The following is a 22,478-nucleotide window of genomic DNA, read 5'->3' on the forward strand; positions in this document are numbered from 1 at the left end:
TTTTGAATGTCTTAATTCAATATTTAGCAATTAAAAACTTATCACATACCTACACAGAGCAGAGAAATGCCACTTCCAGCTATAAGTACTTTGCAACTTCCTATATACAGCAATAAATCCACATAATGGAAACATGAGGAAAAATACTACTGCTCCTGGATGAGAGAAGCTAGAGACAAATCAGTTTAAAGAAAGCACCTGAATAACTGGCTTAAGAAATGTTTTCTAAGAAACAACACATCCTCTTTCAGCAAAGAAAGAAACGAAGGCTCTGACATTATTCTACATTCAACAAAATGACTGCAAATTAGGAGTCACAAAGGTAAAACAAAAACAAGACTCTAAAATTTGTCTTTAAGTTAAGATGCTACAGTAAGTGATCAAGCAAAATACCCAAATGGAAGAAAATGGTTTTTTGTTCCCTCTCATCCTGTTTTCAAGTACAAAATCCAAAAGCAGATGTAGGAAATCGCTCTTTAGATATATCCATAGATTTACATTCATGCTGTCTAACTGCAGCAAGGCAGAGATAAAGGCATTGGGGCAGGAAATTCTTTAGGATGTGGCCAACACTGCAGACAGGAACACAGACAAGCAATGACCAGCCTCTCACAGGGTTTTGCTTCAGCTTGGTTCCCACTGCAGCACTGGCTGGCAATGCTGACCAGCTGACAAGGCACAGGTGTCACCTCTCAGGTGTCTGTGTTCTTAGCACTTACAGGAGACTTAAACATTAGCCCAACCCAAAAAATACTGTACCCATAAAAATCTGTTTATACCCATAAAAATCTGTTCCTTCATTAGTTTTCACTGGAGCAGGACTCCACGAGAATCAAATTCCTACCCATGGAAGAGAAAAGGCTGAGTACATGAATGAATGAACTCAGAGAATTTCTGCAAAAACAGAGGACTGGCACTTTAATGAGAGAAATGAGAGCCTTGAAGGGCAGGCTGGATGATTAAAAGGCTGGAGCTGGGAAAGGAAATTTATTTATATTCTCATCTCATCAATGTAACTTCTGGTCAAACATAACCACTTAGACTTAAGTACACAACTCCATCTGCATTTCTCAGTGAAATGAAGTTTAATAAGCAACTTCATAAAGTCCACAGAGAAGTCAAATGAAGCAAAAACAAACCAAGGAGCAGAACATTTATGATCTGGAGGAAGCAAAAGATCACACACCATGTCCCAAGTGCAAACGAGCAGAAGCAGCAGTGCAGCAGCTTGAAGTTATTAAATGTTATAGTGCTTCAATCATCAGCAACAGGATTCGACAGGAATCACTCAAACTTCAAAAAGAAAGGAAGGCCCCCATGCCCAACACAACCCCCCAGCCCCACAGCTACATTAATCAGAGGCATGAGGGATTTCACAGCCTCTTGGTACTCCAGTGGCCTAAAGATCCAAGGACCTACATTTCTTATGTATGCTGTGAACTACATCTTCCCTCTTTCCCACACTAGGACATTTTTAAGATGGGCTTTCAGAAGAAAGAACACAGTCCTTACGTAAAAATTAAGTGTAAAGTTATCATTCATTAACATTAAAACCCATCAAGTGAGAGGTTTTGTCACACTGGCCAATAATCCCTGAGTGACAGAAGCTGTGAACATTTTCTATTCAGCCAGCCAGCAATTTGCAGCAAGTACCAGCAATGAGATAATTTGTTTCTGTCGGTGCATCTGAATCACAGAGAAATTGCTAAGATCACATAAAAAGCTACACTTTTATATTTTACAGAAATGGAACTTTCAACAGGTCTGTGCTAGAGGAAGACCCATTTCCATGATGAAAATGGAATGACATGTTTGTGACATTACTTTTGTCACACCATCAGCTTCAAAGGGAGATCTGCATCCAAAATCCAGCAGGAATCTCCTGTTGTTTTACCCCAGCAGGAGTAGGGAATAAGTTCTGTAATGGCTGGAAACTGTCAGCTAAATGTGCCATGGATCCTTCTGAGTGCATGGTGATGGAACATGATATTCTTATTTCAATCACACAACCAGTCCTGCACCAAGCTTCCAGGGAAGCTGCTCTTTCTGGGACTCCTAATAATATCCAGAGTGACTTCAGAGATTCACAAGCAGCTCCTCTCATTCCAGACTTCTTGTCACTTCTGACTCATTTCACTGATTTCTTCTTGGGAAAAAAAGCCTCACAAAAACATCAAGAGAACAAATACAAGACCCAGCTTAGGCTGAGATGAGCAGGGAACACTTTGAGAGGCTTTTTAGGTGTAAAAATCCTACCAAAGCATAGCCAGCCCTTGAGAACATTTACTGATGTAAAGAGCAGAGCTCCAACCTGTCTTCTCCTCACAGAGATAATGATGCTGGCAAAAGCTCCACTGGAAATTAATCTCTATAACCCAAGAGTTCCCTTCTTCTGGTAATACAGCTTCTCAAGACCTGCTTTAAACTACTAGAATACAATATTTTTTGCATATTTAAGCTACACCAACATCAGGTTTGGTGGAAAACCACAGGTTTGGTGGTTTTCATTTCTTCATAAATTCCAAGTAGAGAGAGATTTTTCAGTAGTCCTACTTGTTGGGTCACTACAGTCACCATCTGAGGTGGGAAGGGTGAAGTGCTGCTGAAAACAAGACATCTGTCTTAGGGTTTTAAACACCTCATCAGTAAAAATATACATACACTGATCCCACAGAGTACAGATGAACTGTAAGGATAAATTCTGCCAAGTGAGAAAATACATTTTCTGGATTCCATACAGCTTCATTTTTTCTTGACCAAACAATACCAAGATTCTCAAATTACCTAAAAACAAGTGTCTCTCGAGAACTTTGCAGTTAACTATGTTTTTCCTCACAATTTTTCCTTCTATAACATAAAGGCTGATGATAAGTAGTGCAATAGCAATCTAAGCTAGCCCTGAAATTTCCATTTCTAAACCTCTCTCCATAAAGCGGAAAGGATTTCAATTTTCCAGCAGCCATGGGAATTCAGAGGAGCAGGAAGGGGGGGAAATCATTTCAGATAGATGCCAAATTTTATCACACATGGAAGTCTGAATGAAATCTAAATCTAGCAAAGTTATTCAGAAAGAAGACACAGTATGCTTTTGTATAAAACTACAGAGATTTAATATCAAGGTAAGACACTGCCAGCAAATGGCTTTAGCAGGTTCTGTTTTTCTTGTGTTGGGATCAATTCATGAGCTGAGCACAAGGGAAGACTTCCTCCAGGGTTGAAAGGGTAATTTAGTTTCTATGGTCCATTAATTTCTTGGCTTCTTTCCCCAGCCTGCTCATTAGTGTGAAGTGCGGTGACGAGGTTTAGAATATGGAAGTCGAAACAGCACCTACAAAATTTCTTCACACAACGACTGCAAAACATCTATCAGAATCAGCAGAGCTTTGAGATGTTTTGACCTGGAATTCAGACTGGTGGCCTGCATCAATAACCATTTCTACCTTTAAAGATGGCACCGAGTCAGTTAATGACATTATTAATGGCTCCTCATGATTATCCATCAGCGTTTGCTCCAACAGCCTCCAAACAGACAAACTAGTTTTACTTTAGCTGAATTAGTAACAGATGGAGGAGATGCATTACCCTCAATCACAAGGTTAAACAGATAATTATGAAAAAACACCCGCAAGTCTCCGATATTATCTGATCCTATTAATGGTGCAGGCAACGGAGTAACACAGAGCCCAGCAGAGGAAGCAGGAAAATTATTTAGGTCACTTGAAGAAACAGATTTCTCTCTGATTTCTTTCTTTCCAGAAGCACAGACTGCAAGTGAAGCAGCCAAATTTGGCAGCATGGAGGCAGATAGAAATCTGGGTGTGAGTTCTAGACTCTCAGGAAAAGCTCCCACTCGGCAGTAGCACTTCTCTGGATTAAACACTAACAGGATTTGACCCTTCCCTTCCAGAGGGCAGGATGAGGAGGTTTATGTTTCATTCTGCTGGCCTGGGTAAGCCAACCCTGCCTTACACCTTTGTATTCTCCATCTGTAACACACAAACAAGTGTCATCCCTTCCCACATGGAATTAAGTGGTTAAAAAAGTATAACAACATTAAAGCATAACCAGAAAAAAATTTAGGATTGTTCCTGATGCTATTCTCACTCTGTACTTCAGGGTAAGGTTGTTAAATTTCTTTTTGAAACCTGCAGTAAAAAAAGGTAAAACTCATAAACTAATAATTCTTTTATTAGAGCCCACCTTAAATCTCAATATTTAAAGTAGATTCTCAGCAGAATAAAGGAGAAGTTTGAGTAAAACCAGACATACATTAAAAAAAGTTGAATTCAACCACTTCCTAGGGCTTGGCTGCTTCACTGACAGCACTTGATGAAAGAATATAAACTTCACTAATTCCTGCAACCCAAGGTGTCCTGCAAGATGCACCATTCCTGACTGCAGGCACCTTGGTGGGTGCAAAGCCCACCCCACTCCTAGAGAAAGTGTTCCCTGCTCTGCAATAGAACCCTGCCTGTGCTTTCCTCAGGGGAGGTTTCTGTGACTGCCTGGAGGCCAATCCTGTGTCACTGCTCCACACAACACTTCAGAACACCTGACTGTGGAGAGGCAGATATTAAATAAGAACTCTGCACTGGGATAATTTATTTCTTTGGAAAAGAAGCAGACTAGGTAGTTCCTTTCTTACTTTCAACAACAAACACTCTCCCAATATTAAAATAGCCTGGGTGGAACAGCTCAGCTCGCATTTTTGAACCATTAGGAAATGTTTTCCTAATGCTCCTGTTGAAAGACAAAATTTTAATAAAATCTGTTAAGATTCTTCAGATGCTACTATCTGTTAAGAAGACTAGGTCAGAGCAAGTAGCAAACAAGAAAAATCTAAATATTGACTTAAAACAATGTTACCTGGCCATAAAATTGACACATAATATTAAGCTTCTAAAAATACAACTAAATATTTGAAGTGCTCCTTGAAATGCAAGCTCTATTGTGTGCACTCTGCCAGCAAAGTAATCCCATGGAATCAATTAGAAAAAAGAAATACAACTGTGAGGAGACCATGGCATTTATAAATATACATACAGAGCTACACACACAGCCATTTCTCAGCAATCTCAAATAATCACCAGGACAAAATCTAAAGGTCACCAGGGGAGTAGGGAGGAAGCAGCAAACTCCCTTCATCCTGTGAGGAAACCCAGCCAAGGTTTTCCATACACACTGTGTACTTTGGAACCTCATGTCATGGTGTGAAGTGTCAAGTGTGCAGAGGTGCATGGCTGGTAGCAGATAAATTAATCCCAAAACCATGTGAATATAAGTATTTAACACAAGACAGAAGGACAGGAATACACAGTTCCTGTTTCTAAATGTGTTGATACAGCAGGAGGGGTTTTATTAATACCCATTCAGAATTGCTGAATAGCTTTGCAAGTGGAAAGTCCAGCAGTGAATTAGGCAGCTTAGATGCTAGCTAAGCCCTCCCATCACACAGTCTTCTATCCAAAATATAGCTAACACCTCCCTGAGGATGAAGGCCAAAAGTTGCCCAATTTTAAACAGAGCCATGGTTCCACACTCAGATCAGAAAGCTGGAGGATCCCTGGCAGCAGACTGGGCTGGGAAAATAATCTCTTTGAAGCTGCTCATGAGTTTGGAATGTACGAATGAAGGCTGTACCCTAATTCAGCCAGACAGGGAAGGCAGGACATAGCTTTAAACAATCATGTGGTTACAATGGCTTCACTGGAATGTGATAGTCTGAAATTATGTGCAGCTCAAGTGTTTTTTAAATAAGAACTTGAAGGAATCCAACCACAGGGAGGGAGGCAGAGCACTCTTAAACCAGCAGGCATCACACAACCCTCTGTACCTGATGGTGCAGCTCAGCCACTCAGACTGCAGCTCCCAGCCCTTGCCTTCCCCAGGTCAGAACTCCCTGCACTGCTGGGTGCTGGTGATGCTCCCTGGGAGGAGTTCACCCCCAAAGCCTGGCTCCTGAGCACTGCCTTCCCCAGTTCACCTGTCATTACTCACAAGGCTTCCCTCAAACCTACAGCAACATTCTTGTATTTCCAAGAAACTCACTTGAAAGACAAAAACTTACACAGTGGTTAAGTATTCCTTTGCTCTACAATAATTAATATTTTAGGACAAGTCTTCTGTTGTGCTTGGGGTTTGTTTGTAGTTGAGAACACCAAGTTTTAGGGTGCACTGGTACAGTAGATCTGTGGTTGGGATTTTCCAGCCCCAATCTACACAAGCATAATTTAATTTTTCAAACATACCTTAATAAGGTTTTATAAGTAACCCCAACGGAACTGTTGTCATGCAAAATGAACTAAGAGTGAAGTGTTCACCATATATTGATCTTAAAGTGATTCCATTAGGCTTAGGAAATTTAAATTAATTCTAATTACTGTTATTCAAGTTTTTTATAGAAAAAAATCTACAGGAAAATTATTCATTTATTCAACTACAAAACAGGAAAGTGGCTCTGTATAAGCATTTTGATTTTTAACTAAAAATATCTGAAAATTATTCTCCTTAACAAAAAATCTAGTTAAAAACAAGAGCAGCAACACATATCTATCTATAGCAATGATGTAATGTGTGTGCATATGCAGCAAGGATCTACAGGCACAGTCCAGCATCCGTAGGCATCATATTTTTGGACTGCTTTTACAGTTTATTTCAGTATAATGGGCCTCTCAACTAATAAACAAAGCAAAAAAACAAGGGGCAGTTTAAAAGATAATCACATGCAGATATGCCATTTGTATTAAGGCAGATCTTGAATCTCATTTGATCAGAGCCATTCTTTGGAGTATGGAAGGAGCCATCTCCTAGCTAGAAAAGCCATTATCACAGGAAATCCTTTGACTTCACTGACAACACAGATGAAAGCACCTCATCGAGGGTCAGGTTTGCATGGTCAGCAAAAAAGAAAGTAAAACCAGCTTTCCACTCCCCCTTCTCCTGGGAAGGCTGAATATTAGGCTATTAGGTAGTCAGATACATTATTTTATAGCTTGCAAAGCCCTTGGGTAATAAAGAATGAGTGCAACTGCCACAGGCAGCTTTACAGGAAATTGTGTGAAACAATGACAGATGCTCCAGAATTGTTTCGAAACAAGAAAGCCAGGAAGAGCAGTGTGTCAGCTCAGGGGTTTTGCCCACAAACCATATTCTCTAACATGCTGACAGAAACTGTGTGCATAAAATTTGTGCCTGGGATTATGTGCACATGCACACAAACAGCCCCATGAATGCAGAGCTAAATAATTCTATCCATAATTAAACATTTCAACAAATATGTATTTCTATTGCCACTCTCAGAAACAGGTGGATTAGCCTCACTCATTTAACAAGAATTACTTGAGAAGCTACAAAGGAAAGTAAACAGGAGTGACAAAATTAAAGCTTTCATATTGAACTCCAGTTGGATTTAATATCCTTTACTCACTGAACACAGGACTTACATCACAAACCAACTTCAGAGCTGGATTTTCAAGGCAATTGGTTGCTGTTAGAGGGAAAAGACACCAAGCAGGATCTTGAAGAAACAAATAATGCCCAATTCCCACTGACAGAAACATGAAGTAGGTGCCTAATGGTGCCAGCAAACCCTACAAGCAGCTACCTGCACATTAAATCACAGACATGCTCTTAACTGCCTCCAAACCCAAGATTTTTAACTACAACATAAAAATCTCTTACAGGTTTTGGAACAGTAGCACAGAGATGATTCTTTCACCCAGCCCAGGTGGCAATCTGCTGCTTTTGGCACAATGACACTGATATTATTTTGCAGTGCCATCTGACTGTTTAATAAATAGGACTGCTTCTCTGTGATCTCCTGGTTGGTTTGTGTGTGTAACTAACCACATCTTTGTCCTGCTTAATATGTGTTTACATTTCCAGTGTGCTTTTTACTATAAAGTGCTTTAAACTATTTATTTGATTTAACACGCTACCAACACAGTATGTAAAAATTCACTTCGCTGGCTTTTATGGAGACTTTTAGAAAAAGTAATAATATTTAAAAGCTTAACAGTAAAATCACATCAATAAAGTCAGCTGAGTACTTTTTCAAACAAAGCAGTGGAATTCCAGTGCAGGATGCATCCAGTAAGAGTAAAGACAGGTGAAATTACTGCAGCACTGCCAGCTGCCTAGTACTGGACTTCAGGTGTGATTCTCATTGTTTATTAACATTTCCAGAAAATAGCATTATTTTTAAAATACTTTGATCCACATTATTTCTTCAAGTAATCAGTGTCCTCATTTAGAGAATATTGCTGAACCTTCTCAAAAGATCTTGGAAACTCTTGAAGCGTGAACCAACTGTATCCCCAAAGCTCTTGTAACCCAGCACGGTGAGGACAGAACATGCCCTGGCTCCAGAGGTGGTGGAAGTCACTTCTACCTTGTTTAATCTCTGGAGTTTTACAGCAAGGAAATTGTGTGCTCAGCTTTATTAGAGCAGTTCAGACCAAAACAGGGAGCAAATTGCAAAAATCCACCTCCAAGCAGCAGACAGGTCACACGAGCACATCAGTGACACAAAGCACACTGCCAGAAAAGCAGAGAGGCATCAGGACAGCCTAAATTAAAGCACTGCTATTTTTAGTTCTTTGTTGCTGTTCATTGCACTGTACCAGAAATGGATTCTAAAATAAGTATAGAGGTTTGGTGAAGACTTTATTGGTCCATCTGTTCTGCAGGAGACTTCGATTTTTTCTGTAATACTACACAAATGACAGAGCTGCAGTACGTGAAGATGTCCTTAAATATAAATATGTAATCAAAAGAATTTCCAGGAAAACATACAATAAACCAAAGCCAGTCCAGCCTCAAAACAGTGGTTTGCAGTTTGCAACTTGAGCAAAACAAAACCCCACCAAACGAACACTTTTATTTCAAGATCTCTATTGTGACAGTGTATTGTAAAAGGATTGACTGGTTTATTTTTTAACTCACAGTAAATCATATCCACTCATGCAAAACCATCATTCAAAATTGGAACATTAAATAGATTTCTCTTTTTATACTCTTGAACTGGTAATTTACATCCAAAATGAATCTTCAAAGATCATAAATGCTACATAAAGGGAAATGGAAATGCAGTTGAAATTACCAGAGTGTGTGTATGTGTGTGTGACACAAATGGGAACAATCATGGATTTGTGAGAAGAGTAGCCTTAAGAATAATGCAGTACAACAGCAAATCCTGCTACACTGCACCCTTTATTATAAAGAACAGCCACTATAAGAGAAGAGATTTGGTGTCACTGACAGTGTTAGCTCCTGTAAATAATGCTCAGGGTGGGGGAATCGACAGTTAAACTGACTGGCCAGTATAATTTCCCAATCAACTGGTTCACAAGATTTAACTCCTTCATTTAGAACAGCCTTCTCTGTGCTAACTTCCACCAGTGAGATATTTTTTTCTCTGTAATTTTTACCATCAATACAAGTGCTTCAAGTTTGGGCTGAACTGTATTAAACAGGTCTGTGTGGGCAGTTCATAAAGTGCTCCAGCTTACTTTAATTAGTTCTTTTAATTCTCTCACTTATACAAACACTACAGCTACTTAAGTGCCTCTCCTGAGATCACTTAGCCCTCTTCGATTTCTTCCAGCATTGAGACACAGTCCTTGACTTAACTTTGCATTTAAAAGGGACATCACAATTATTAAGGCTAAATAATGAGAATTAAAAGAAGAAGGCAAACAGCACAGAAACAAATTCTGCTCTGATTATGATACTGGAAAAATTACAATTTAAGGCAAAGAACTGTAGTGCTACTTCAGAGAAGTCAGAGACTGGATGAGGGGAAAGAAAAAAACCAACAGGGAAAAAAACCCCACCAAAACCCCAAAATTAAATTCAATAGAAATAAACATAAAGAAAAGGAATGGGAGGCAAAAATAATAATTCCATACAAAGAACATAAGGAGTTTTCATTGAGAAGGAGATGAACTGAACAGAGAGAGCAGATGTGTACTAAAATCAAAAGGCTTGAGACAAAAAAGGATATAGAGTAACATTCTCTCATCCACACAGGAAGTAGGAGCCCTAAAGTACACTAATGAATGAAAAAATTAAACCAAAAATCCCAACCTTTTTTACACCCATTGCATAGATGAGATATGGTATTAATTACCAACAAGTATTTATGCAGTTGGTAATTCAATTCTGTGTGGGTTCAAACTCAATTAAATGCACAAAAGAAAAATTCATCAACAGTTGTTAAACATAAAAATATGTCAAGTTGTATTGTCAAACCCAGCAGGAACCTGACCGAGTGTACAGAGAAACAACTGAATTCTTGACATGATCTGAAGAGTCTTCCCTGAGCTGTCCCACTTCTGACCACTGCTGGAGACAATTTTTATGGTAAGGGATTATTTAGGATCTGGGTACATTCCTTTTTAAGAAATTAGAAGCACATAGTCATAGGCAGCTTCCTGAAATGCCCAGAGTAACTATTACACTGATTTTTATCTGACTTGGCCAAATGCTACATCTGTCTCATGGCTGGGGCCAAAGTAGGCAGAATCTGATACTCTTCAGGCAACATTTCCACTCCTTCCTAAATTAAATCTTTTTCTAGGAATTGGGCAGGGCAGTAAATAATTTCTCTGTATGTGTCTGTCCTAGGGAACTGCTCTCCAAAATGTCAGATCTAAACTTGGTTTCAGCAACACTGTGTGCAAACATAGGCATTCCTAGTTTTCAGATTATGTAGAAAAGAGAGAATTCTGTACATTAGACATCCAGTTCCATATTTCAGACTGTTGGATCCTTCAACAAGGAAAACAAAGGAAGATATTTTAATGTTCTTCCTTTAGCTCTTCTCCATCAGCTTTCCAGTCAGCAGATGGAAATTATATAATTAGATGTACTGACATCATCATCCAAAAAACACTTGCAGTTCCCCATGTCTTTAACAGCTGGCAACATGAAGAGATTAAAAAGAGATGAGATCCCTCCAAGTAATTTTTGCAGCTTGCTTTCCTCAGGAGACAGAAAATCCCCTTGGCTGGTGGAAAATTCAATTTACCTCTGTATTACCACCTTGTCCTTCAAGAATTTTTCTCCCCACAGTCCAGCCATGCCTGCAGACATCCCGGCCATCAGCATTAGTCTCTCACTCAGCCATGTCACATCATCAATCCTGGGACCATATTTTGGAAATCCTTGGATCCTTCACATAGGCACCCACAACTCCCACTTCTCTGGAATGCCTTCCCCCTCCCACTTCTCCAGGGAGGAAACTCCAAAAATTGTCACCATGACATTCAGACTGACAGAAATCAGGGGAAGGCAACAGCCCTCCATGCAAGTTTCCATTTACCCAAATATCGCAGTGCCTAGCAGTGCACTGCTGCACTTAAAGATGGCCAGCATTACACAATGCATGATCAGAAAACTGCTTTTCAGTCCAAAACTGGACTGGTTCTCAAAAATCCAAATAAAACTTGAACAACAAGGCAAGAAGAATGGGTGGAGGGAAAAGGGAGAAGTCTACTCCTGCAAGAAGAAAGTATTTTCAAAGTCTCACACAGGTGAGTTTCACACAGGCATTGCTAAATCCAGTGATGCATGAGGAACTCCTGTTGGGTTTTTCCTTAGGGATCACCAAGGATTTAAAGGCACTGCCACAGGCATGGTTGGGACCACAGGATACTTCATCTGCAATTCCCTGGGCAGATGAACACTGACCAAAATACTCACTGAGGCATCTCTGCACACACAGTGTCAGGACTTAGAGCCTTTTCCCTGTGTAGTGCAAACTCTCTGTAACTCACATAAGCTACCCCAGAAGCAGTATTTCCCATCCTGAAGAGCAGTATCCACATCCAAGCCCCATAACAGCAAACCTGCAGAAATGTCATCACAGCAAAGAAGTCTGGACCACACGTGTTGCCACAGAGAAAAGCCATGGTTTGATCCCTGCTGCATCCCCAGACCTGGTGGCAGTAGATGGCAGCAGCAAGCACAGTATTGGCAAAGATGGTTTGGCAACGCTGGAAGAGTATTTTTCTGGGCACCTGGAAAAAAGGTCTGCTCCTTAGGAGTTAACCACTCTTAGCTTTATTAACAGGACAGAGTTGAGAGACTAAATGCAGTCTGATTTATTATAACAACATCTTATGCTTATTGATTTTTCAGAAAGAAAACTTGACATAAATGCACTGTGTGCCATGACTGTGAAGCAGAGGGCTGCCCACATGCAGGTCCAGACAAGTGGGTCTATCCTAGCTCGAGAAATCCAGACAGCCCAGACACACACACTGCTAGAGAACCCAATTCTTGTTTCCAAAATGTTATCCAGTCACTTGTGCAGGAATTCTCAATTTTCGAAGTGCAGATACTCAGAATATAAAAAGTCACTTCTCTGCCCAAAGGAGAGCACTTGAGAGCTGCCCAGCATTTGGGACTGAGAAAGGAGCTGCTCCACACGTGCTCCTCACCCTGCCTCCAGGTCAGGCCACATGCAACTTGTGCAAAGTTCAAACTGAAGGAACAAGGTCTGCCCTGCAATCCCAAGCAGGAGGAGAAGAGGCTTTTTCCTGAGGATTTGCCCTTCAACGGGCAAAATTCCTCAACAATTCACCCCAAAATCCCAGTTTGTGGGAGGTATGGCAGCAAGGATCACACATCCATTGCCAAAACCTCTCCCTGCCTCCCCCTCTTGCCCCACTTCTTCAATGAAAAAGCTATTTTTAACCATATGAGATCTCTCAAAGAGAAGTAAAAACCCAGTCACCAGTCAGTACCTCTTGCTACAACTCAGAGAGAGCATCCAAGAATAACAGGCATTCTTAATGCACTTTACTAATCCAACTCTACTCAGTTTGTCCCACCAAACACCACTGCTCCAACTGCAGCTCCTCCCATTCTAGACAGGTTTAAAAGTAAATATTGCTGAGCTCAGGACAGAGTTTGGTTAGAGTGATTATGCAGGAGAGGAGAATGAGCCATTGGAAGCAAACAGAAGAGAGAAGCAGCAAGCATTACCTCTGCCCGCTCACCAACAGACTGCAGCCAAAATTCAGAATTTTGCTTTCTCAGTTGCCAACAGAGTTCACAAATGGTGATGCATTTTAAAATGAATCTGCTGAGTAATTGTTTGTATCAGCAGATTGGTCCTCTGCAATGTTCACTTCAGCCTTGGAAAGGCTGGCCTACAGGTCCCAGTTCATTGTTCAGATATGGGTTTGTTTGTGCTTCAGGCCCACCCAGAGAAACTGGTTCATACAGCCTTATTTAGATTATATAGGATATACCAAGTGTTCATTCAAGTTTGCTGTCTTCTAAACCAGCAGTAAATTTCTACCAAAGCTACTTTAAAGCTGTGCCATTATCCTCAATCTGACCATTTATTAAGTTAAAACACTACAGGCATTCAGAAGATGAATACAGTTTTTGCTCAACTTTATAGATTGTTCCAGACAATTAGTGTTTAAAAATAAACATTTCCATAACATTTTTTGCCGCATAGCAGTCACAAAATAGCCCATTTATATTCCTATCATTTGAGGATTTCTTAAACAAGGGACCTGGTTGCACAAGACCTAATGGATCACGTGGTATTGCACAAAAATCACATTATTTTGCAGTATTTAAAGGACTTGTTCTACCCCCTGCCATGGGCAGGAACACCTTCCACTATCCCAGGTTGCTCCAAGCCCTGTCCAGCCTGGCCTTGGACACTGCCAGGGATCCAGGGGCAGCCACAGCTTCTCTGGGCAATCTCTGCCAGGGTCTCCCCACTCTCATATTTAATTCATTTTCCAAACATTTAATTTAAACCTACTCTCTATCAGTTTAAAACCATTCCCCTGTCACCACCATTTTAGTCTGAGTCTTCAGAAAATAAGGGTTTGCAAAAATTTTTAAGGGAATTCTCAGAAAACGTACTTTGAGAATAAAGAACCTACATAACTGTTATGAAACAAAGCTTTAATTAAAGATTAAGTTATTTTAAAGAGATATAAAAGTGTCAGAAAAATAAATGAAAAAGGTATTATTGATGATAGAAATAATTCAATGGAACTGCTTTCAATTGGAGTTTTCTGGTTTTGGAGAGAGATTGGAGATTTTTTGTTTGTTTGTTTTTGGTTTGGGGTTTTTTTTCCCTGTTTTTGCAGAACCCACAAGACTATCTATAAGGATTTAAATCAGTTTAAGCTCTGAATGCAGCTTAATTTTCAGAAACCCAGGCAAGCCATTCTCTCCTTTCTGGAGGCTCCTGCAGCACAGGGAGCAGAGCTGCACTGCACCTGCAATTAAAGTTGCAACAGATTTAAATATTCCTAACTAAGGCCCTCTAAATATCTACAGAAGCCCTTAAGTCAATTCATTACTGATACAGTAAGTGACAACACTTGTGTTTGGCAGACAGTGCAACTGGGAGCCCTGACAAATCTCATTAACAGCACATCAGGGGCACTTAGATTATCCTTTACACACAGTGCCAGTACTGAGTGTATAATGAGAAAAGGAGCTTAAACTTTAGTGGGACTGCACTAATTGGTCACCAAGTCCTGATTAAGCCAGGCTTCATATATAATTACTGAAGTTCAAGTATCTGACACAAATGTATCCAAAACCATTTAATGAAGATAGTCACTTCTAAACTACACAAATAAAAATAAGACATGAAAAAGGAAAGAAACAGAGAAATAGGCAACTTATTTACTTGAACTTCCTCCTTTTGTATACTCCTGCAAAATATTTCAATCACTTAAATAACTATATTTTTTTAGATTATGAAAGTGTGAAGATAATCCCTCAATTACATTAATTAATGGAAATATTTAGAATACATACAGGCATTCCAGCAACCTTCTATATATAAATACTGTATATACAAAAAACATTGCCCAGAAAAAATAACTACAAGAAAAGGTTTTACAGCATCCAAAAGTTAAAGATTAATGGATCTACTTTACATATATTTGTTCATTTAAATTAATTAAATCAGTAAAGAAGATCTTTAATTTCAAAACTGCAGAGACAACTCTTCTGCCTTATAAACTGGAATCCACAAAAGTATGTGCCAGCACATCCTCCCCATCTGGTAAAAGAGGAAACACATGGAATCATACCCTAACACACATATCCTGGATATCCTGGCTTCCTCAAAATCCTACAAGGAGGTGGTAGCTACAAACACACACTCAAAGTAGACAGATTCCGAGTACTTGAGAGGGGAAAAGGCAAAGTCTCAGGTAGTTCACGAAGATCAGACTGTGACACTCTGTGACAGCACCCTGAATGTCTGTTCTGGCTCAAACACACCCCAGGAATGAGGGTGCCTTTGGAAGGAGCAGGCATGATGGAATTCTTCTTTCTCAGGACAGAAAGGGATGAGAACCAATTCATTTAGCCTGGGGGATGTTGGTCAGGAGTATCTGCCTCCTGTGCTGGAAGCTCATGAGGAGCCAAACACCTGGAGTTTCCATAGATCCTTCTAGAAGACTCTGCCCCACCAGATTATTCTGTACCAACCCTGCTGCCTCCTGCTGGGAATTCCTGTGTGACGGGAGGGACTTTGATCTGCCTGCTGCCTGCCAGAGACACACAGGCACTGCAGACACACCAGGCAAGTGTCCCACCAGCTGCAGCAGCGGCACTGAGATAATCCAGACAAGGAGGTCACTCCAGTCACAGAACCTCTCTTACCAAGACAAGGGTGCACTTGTGAAGAAACAATTTCTACCTCACTTCTATCGCCGAAATACAAGCTATGACATGACTGAACAGCCCCCAGCACACCTACCAACATCCCTGCTGCTTTATCTGAGGTGGCTGGCTCAGGTCCATGCCCTGAGCAAACAGCAGGGTGAGACACTGCACAGCATCACCTGAATTGGCTGAAGCAGGGACATGCAGCAAACTGGAAGCACAGCTCCAGTGACATCTCACCAATGACCCCATGCCGGGAGCCCTTCCATTGTTCCCAGGACGTTATCCTGATTGGCAAGGGGCAAGGAATCTGAAGAATCGGTGCCTGGGGTTGCTTTACTACAGTGTTTTTAATGGTTTTAGCCAGGAAGGGAGATGAAAAGGCCGGGCCCTGAGGCAGGGGCCGGCAGCGCTCGGCTCCAGCTGCTGGGTTCCGTTCCTGAAGGACGCGGCACAAAGCCCGGCCCCACGCCCCGATGCACAGCTGGGCACAGCCTCTGCTAACTGGGTCACGCACTTCAAACAGCAATGGAAATTTTACAGCACGGTTCTTACCAGCTTTTAGAAAATACTGGTTTATTGTTCTCCTTATTAAATAAAAAACCAATAAAAAGACAACTGAATACCAAATACCCATTAATTTATAGCTTATCTGGAAGGTTACTTTGGTGATAAAGCACATGAACATTGAGATGTTCAGTCCAAAATGCTTTTTTCCTGCACAGTGTGCTAACATTTTCGATCAAGAATTTTACCTCAAGTTTCCAGAAATACAAACACACAAAATAATCTAAGACTATCAGTAGCATATATAGGAATAGATAATAGCTATTAAAAAGGTAATGTTTTAATAGCCCTTCCCCAAACCATCTTAATAGTATCCTTAAGTAACCCTAAGCTGCTAACAATATTTTGCTGGTTTATAATATTTTGCTGTTTTGCCTATAAAACAAAAGTATGTTATATTTATTGGTATTAGATTAATACACTTGAATTAAATTATATTAAATGGCTTGGAAAAGTTTATAAATATAAGCATGTTTATATCAAGAACACCTTGGTATCACCCTGATATATTTGCAACTTTTGCCTGAAAAATCCATGTGGAAACACTTATTTAAAAATCTCTATTTTAGATCTACTTCTTCTGCTAAAATATAAATGCAGACTATATCACACTGGGTACACTACACAATTTTTCAGAGTAAGTAAGAGTTAATTCAGCTTTAGCACACACAAGATTACCAATTAAAGTAACACCAGCCACAGTTATAACACACCAACTTGGTGTAGGGTTTTACTAAAACCATAAGTAATCCTCAGAAGAAACTCAGCAAAGATGAACATAACATTTCAGAACTTAAACCTTGAAAATATGAAAATATTTCTCTGGGAACTAAGCCTCTTAAACTGAAATAGAAAAGCTTATTTTTACAGAGGTATGAAGAATTATTGGAAAATACACAGTATTTCTTATTACTCCATATTTCTATCACATTTATTTTGACAAGTCAGGAATAAGAACACATTATTTAAAATTAAGTCAGATTGATTTTTATTATTTTGCTGCCTAGTCTCTCCTCATTTATAATGGTGTTGGCAATACTGTACATATATATTACTATAGCATCACTAGACACCATTTTCAAGGCACATATATTATCACATTACTGATGGCTAAAATACAAGTACACAAATGTGCAGAATTAAAATAAATTATAAGACTTCTTTTTCTCAGCGTCAAGGAAATAAAACCCTCCTCACTGCATCACAGCAAACTGCACATGCACAGTCAGTTACTTTTTCTCTGCTGAAGAATTCAAATCTTCATAAAAATTTAAATAGAGCACTTCAATTTATTTTACTGTGCTTTTACTGCACTATGTCACCATGTAATGAAACACCTGAGTGCCATTTGCCAGAAGACATTTTCTGTGCCAGGAGCAAAGCACTGTGTGGGATTCAGCCAAGGTGCTCTGGTGCTTCCACTGTTTCTGGCACAGCAGTCCCTCTCCAGGGCTCCCCAACCCTGATGTCTCCATGTGCAGACACTGACCTGACTGGGAGGAGTTCCCGGCATGGCACAAAGCTAATGCAGCTGCAGCGATGCTCAGTGTCAACTCTGGTATCACTGATTTTAGGTATTACTTGGATAAGTCCTATGGCTACTCCCAGAAAATTGAAGGCAATGATGATTTCAAGGATCTGAGAGAGGCAGCAGTGCTTTAAGTGTCTGCAGTCTTCAGATTTTGATGGCACTGATTAATGCCCATTTTCATGCTCACACAGAAGTGAATACAGCTATTGACCAAAACTGGCTGTGGATGCACTGACTGAGCTTTTACAGAGGGAAAAGTTCCTGGATTAGGTCTACAGTACAAGACTTGACATGGAATGCTCTGGATATTTATTAAGGTACCCATGCACTCACAACTCAAGAGATCTCTGTTCCAGAACATCACATGAGGTTGTCAAGTATGGGACAGTGACAGCTAGAAACCTGTTTGGGAATAACAATCCAAGAGCTGCATGTCCCTGCAGCCTGACTGCAATGCCACTGCCCCATCCATGCTGGTTCACAGAGGGCACAGGGGCTGCCTAAACCCCGTTCCTACCTGTCAGCCTTCTCACTGACTAATGAAGAGACGGAACAAGCTCTAATTCTAAATATTCTACTGATGGAGCAGTTTTCTTCTTAAGGCTAAAAAACACCCAGCACACTTTTGGAAGACGGGATGACCCATAAATTATTTAAGCTACAAAAAGCAACAATTATTTTTCCATGTGTTCTTTAAATTGAATTTCATTAAAAAGAGCTTAACAACTTAAGCTGCTCATACAGTTCAAAATAAACTGATTTCCCCCCCAATTTCCTACACACTAGGAAAAACAATCACTAAAACAATCAGCAAAGATTCTTACATAAGATGGTCATCAGTTTTTCTTTTCAGTAAGTTGTTTAACACTTCATTGTGGTGCTTTCCAAAACAAAAAAAGCCCCTGTAGACTGTGAGAATGGATTTTCATCATACAGTGAAAGGCACTACCAATGCCTCAGATCAGACAAGTACTGTGAACTCCAAACATACAGATCTCCTTTAGAAAGCTCTGTGAAAAAATAATTAAGTTTGTCATTTCCCATCAGTAGCGTGAAACCTATTTTAGACACTGCTGTAGGATAACAATAAAATGTGTAGAATTATTTAGGAAGTGATACATAATACTGAAGATCTTTGGAAAAGGAAACCCACAAGTTCTGCACTAAATTTCCTGTCAAAAGCATCTGGTCTTCACTGAAAGTAAAACAAAACACAAGCATACAGGGATCTGTCTGGAACTCCCTCTGCTGTTCTCTAAGTCCTCCTGGAAAAGCAGAAAAGCTCATCCTCACTCAGTTCCCAGCACTGCCTGGGAAGGTAGGCCAGGCCCTCTGTTGTTCTTAGGCTTCCCTCTCACATCTCAGCATAAGTAGGTCACGGCCACTGCCATGCTCCACTTCATCTTTGACTTCATTCTGAAATCGCAGCCCTCCCATCCTTCTCCTTTAATGCCACTCACAAAAACCACAGGCCCTGAAGGACTTTACTCCTTGAAAGCCAGCCCGTGACTTTTAATTCCTCCCCTGTTCACTTACACCCAGCCAAGGACCTCTCAGTATATTCCTGACATGGCGTCAGTAACTCTGGACACTGAAACTTCAGATAAGCAACTCTGCCACAAGCAAAAAAGTAGAAAAGCAGACTTTAGAGACGGCTCTATTTCTTTAGCAGAAAGACACCTGCTGGTTTCCACCATTCAAGGGGGGGGGATATATCCATACACATCTCTTTCCACACTCAAGGAGAACAGAGCAGGTGTTTTCAACAGGGACTGCCAGTTCCCAGACTCCAATCTGATCACTGTACACACATGCAACTTATTTCTATTACTTTATATAATAACATGGCTTTAAGTAATGTTTCATAAATGCCTTTTTGGCTATTAAGGTTTTATGTTAAAATACCTAAACACCCTCAGCTGGCCTCTTTTTCCTGCAAATATTCCTTACTGCTTTATCTAGAACAAGCTGCTGCTTAGGCCAAGAGCTTCACAAAGAATTTATCTGGAATTAACATGAATCAATTTGTGAAGATAGCTTTTTGTGCTATGCTAAGAAAGCTTAAAAGATTAAATAGAAGGTGTTTGGACAGATTAGTCCCCAAAGCCTCCTTCTACTTGTTGCTATGTCCACAATTGACTTTACTGTCCATTTTTGCAGTCTTTACTGAAATCTTTCAGGAAGATTTGTTAATTTAATGTTTTATATATAGAAAAAAAAAATTAACCTGAAATGACACAAACCCTATTTCAAATTAGGCATAATTATTATTGCTACATAAATACTTTTGAAATGGTGCATATCCAAAGGATCTATAGTGACAAGAACTTTATAAAAATAAACAGAGAAACCACCACCCCCCTCAACCAAGAACAAACATTATCTTCTTCAAATCAAGAGCGCACCCTCCAACCCTTAAATCTTCAGTGTCAGATTTATATAAGGAATACTTTAAACACAAACTGAATTTAACATCAACTCAGGTTTTGTGACATCTTCCAGGCCAGATTTCTTTATATGCAGACTGCACTTCTGTTTACAAATGCAATTATCCCCTACAGAACCCTCACTGTGCAGGTTGATTTGGTGTTACACACATGTAAATCAGACACAGGATTTACTAATCTGGCAGAATTCTAAGGTGACATTACCCCCCATGCCAGGGCTGCTGCTGTTTTTGACAGACATCTTCTACTGTATCAGATGCTTAATTTATTAAATTGATACACACCAGGAACAGGCAGGAGACTCACAAGCACATTTAATCTGAGCACTCAGGCTGCACTGACGTGGATAAAACAAACAGCTTTTGCTGAAAGGAGCTGCCTCTCTTTTCCAGAAACTGGAATTGACCCCTACTTACGTCACTTAAGGGAATTAATCTTGCAGAAAATTAAGTTGATGTTGGTATGATCAGAAAAGCAGCAGGAAATACAGGAGGGAGGAAAGGTGGTTACGCACAGCCAGGACAGGGGAAGGTACGGAAAAACCTGGACCTTTCCATGGCTCCTCGCCATTAGATCGATGTGAAATCAAAGGTTACACACACACAGTGTCAGTCACAAAGTAAACAGTAACAAAACAGGTAACTCCAAGCTATGTTAACACTTTCAGAAAGGAGCCAAATTCATGGTCAATTCCTGAATTCTCTCAAAACCAAATGAAGTTTATAAGCAGCTGGTTTGCACCAAATTTGCTACAGAAGGAAGCCAACGGTTTGTAGCATTGCACTGTAAGGTCTCACTGCAGCTAAACCTAGCAGTGAGATCACGATGAGAGGGAAAAGACAGGTCTGATGTGCAGGATGATTTCCACCTGTCCCCACCCTGCCATCAGACACTGTGTGACTGCAGCTGTGCTGGATGGATGAAGAAGTTGCCACCCCACTTCATCTCCACTGCTCATTACCTTCAAATCTCCCAGCATAACTGCGTGTTTAGTCACTTCCTAACCCAGTTCTGTCAAAATGATTCCCGTTAGAAAATCTGTGTTTCAGCTTAACTCAGATTATTTTTGACAGAACTTGTTTAGCGGATGACTATAAATGCAAGTACCAGAAGATCTGAGAACATCGTAACCTTTAGAGCTCGAGAGGAAATAGTGAGCAGTGGAGCCAGCTACCCCTGTTCCATGGCTGTGTTGCTGTGGGAGAAGCACATTAATCACTCCTATAGGTCTGATCTGTCAGCCTGCCTGAGCAGGGAAAGCCATGTATCGAGGGTGGCATCTTTAAGAAAAATAAATCAGGAAATCTATAGGCGACTTATTTTACAGCTTAAAATGTCAGGCTGGGGTTTAGTGTCCAGAAATTAAAATAATTCGTTATAACTGCCTGCAATTCTGTTGTATAATGAGAGGAAAAGGCAGATGCTGCTCAAAAGATATTAATAAATGTGACATTTCTGTGGAGCTAATGGATAAATACCAACCTCGCCTTCTTATCTTAAATTATCATAACAAGGTCTGAAAACTTACTTAATTGCTTTCTATGTATTACTGAAATGAACCCGGTGTCTGTGTTTTTACTTGTTACATGACAAAAGAAGAGGGAAAACTACCACCAAAATTCAGCATCCAATTACCATCCCACAATCCACAACACTGACAGGAGCAGGACCTGATGTAGAGACCTCCTTACCTTTTATTAACTGGCTTCTCATCCTTGTCGTAGGGCCGTATGAACCATTTCCCAATTCTTACGAAGCTTTTATCCATCAGACATCTAGAAAACAATTACAGCAACAATTACTAGTTACATCTAACAGTGTAATTAAAGGGAGTCTTTGAATGCAGTGACTCTGAGGGCTTAGGCAGCTGAATTTCAATCAGACTGAAATGAGAGTTTGTAGGTTTTGGGTTCCACTTTTTGTTTTCCCACATCAGTCATAGAAAATCCCTGCCCCATGTCATGATGTTGTCACTGATGCTGAACTTCATACATGCATTTTTCCCTCACCATTGCCACCATCTTTTCCACTCTGCGCTACTCTTTTTGCTGTCTGATTCCTCATTCTACTTTTCTCATTCCTCTTCTTGAACAAAAGCCATTTGTTAGTGCTGATTCTTTTCTATCCAGTCTTTCAGATTTCAGATGATAAAAAATATGCATTCCCTTATTTTGGCATGTAAATGGTGCAGCATAGGAATGACAAAAAATTGCATTAAGAGAATATTAACAAGGATTCAATTTTCCCTTCACATGATTTCCAGCATGATT

The 22,478-nt window shown here is 40.1% G+C and overlaps 1 protein-coding gene across 1 annotated transcript in view; it reads right to left on the minus strand.

The window, feature by feature from the left end:
- Positions 1-22,478, minus strand: part of MED13L (mediator complex subunit 13L) — a 167,922-nt gene that overhangs the window by 60,812 nt on the left and 84,632 nt on the right. Inside the window, exon 4 of the mRNA XM_030231198.2 lies at positions 21,900-21,983. Within this exon, the coding sequence (XP_030087058.2) occupies positions 21,900-21,983 (84 nt within the window). The remainder of the gene's footprint in view (positions 1-21,899; positions 21,984-22,478) is intronic.

This window comes from Serinus canaria, chromosome 15, assembly GCF_022539315.1.
Source record: "Serinus canaria isolate serCan28SL12 chromosome 15, serCan2020, whole genome shotgun sequence".
Taxonomy (NCBI): Eukaryota; Metazoa; Chordata; class Aves; order Passeriformes; family Fringillidae; genus Serinus; species Serinus canaria.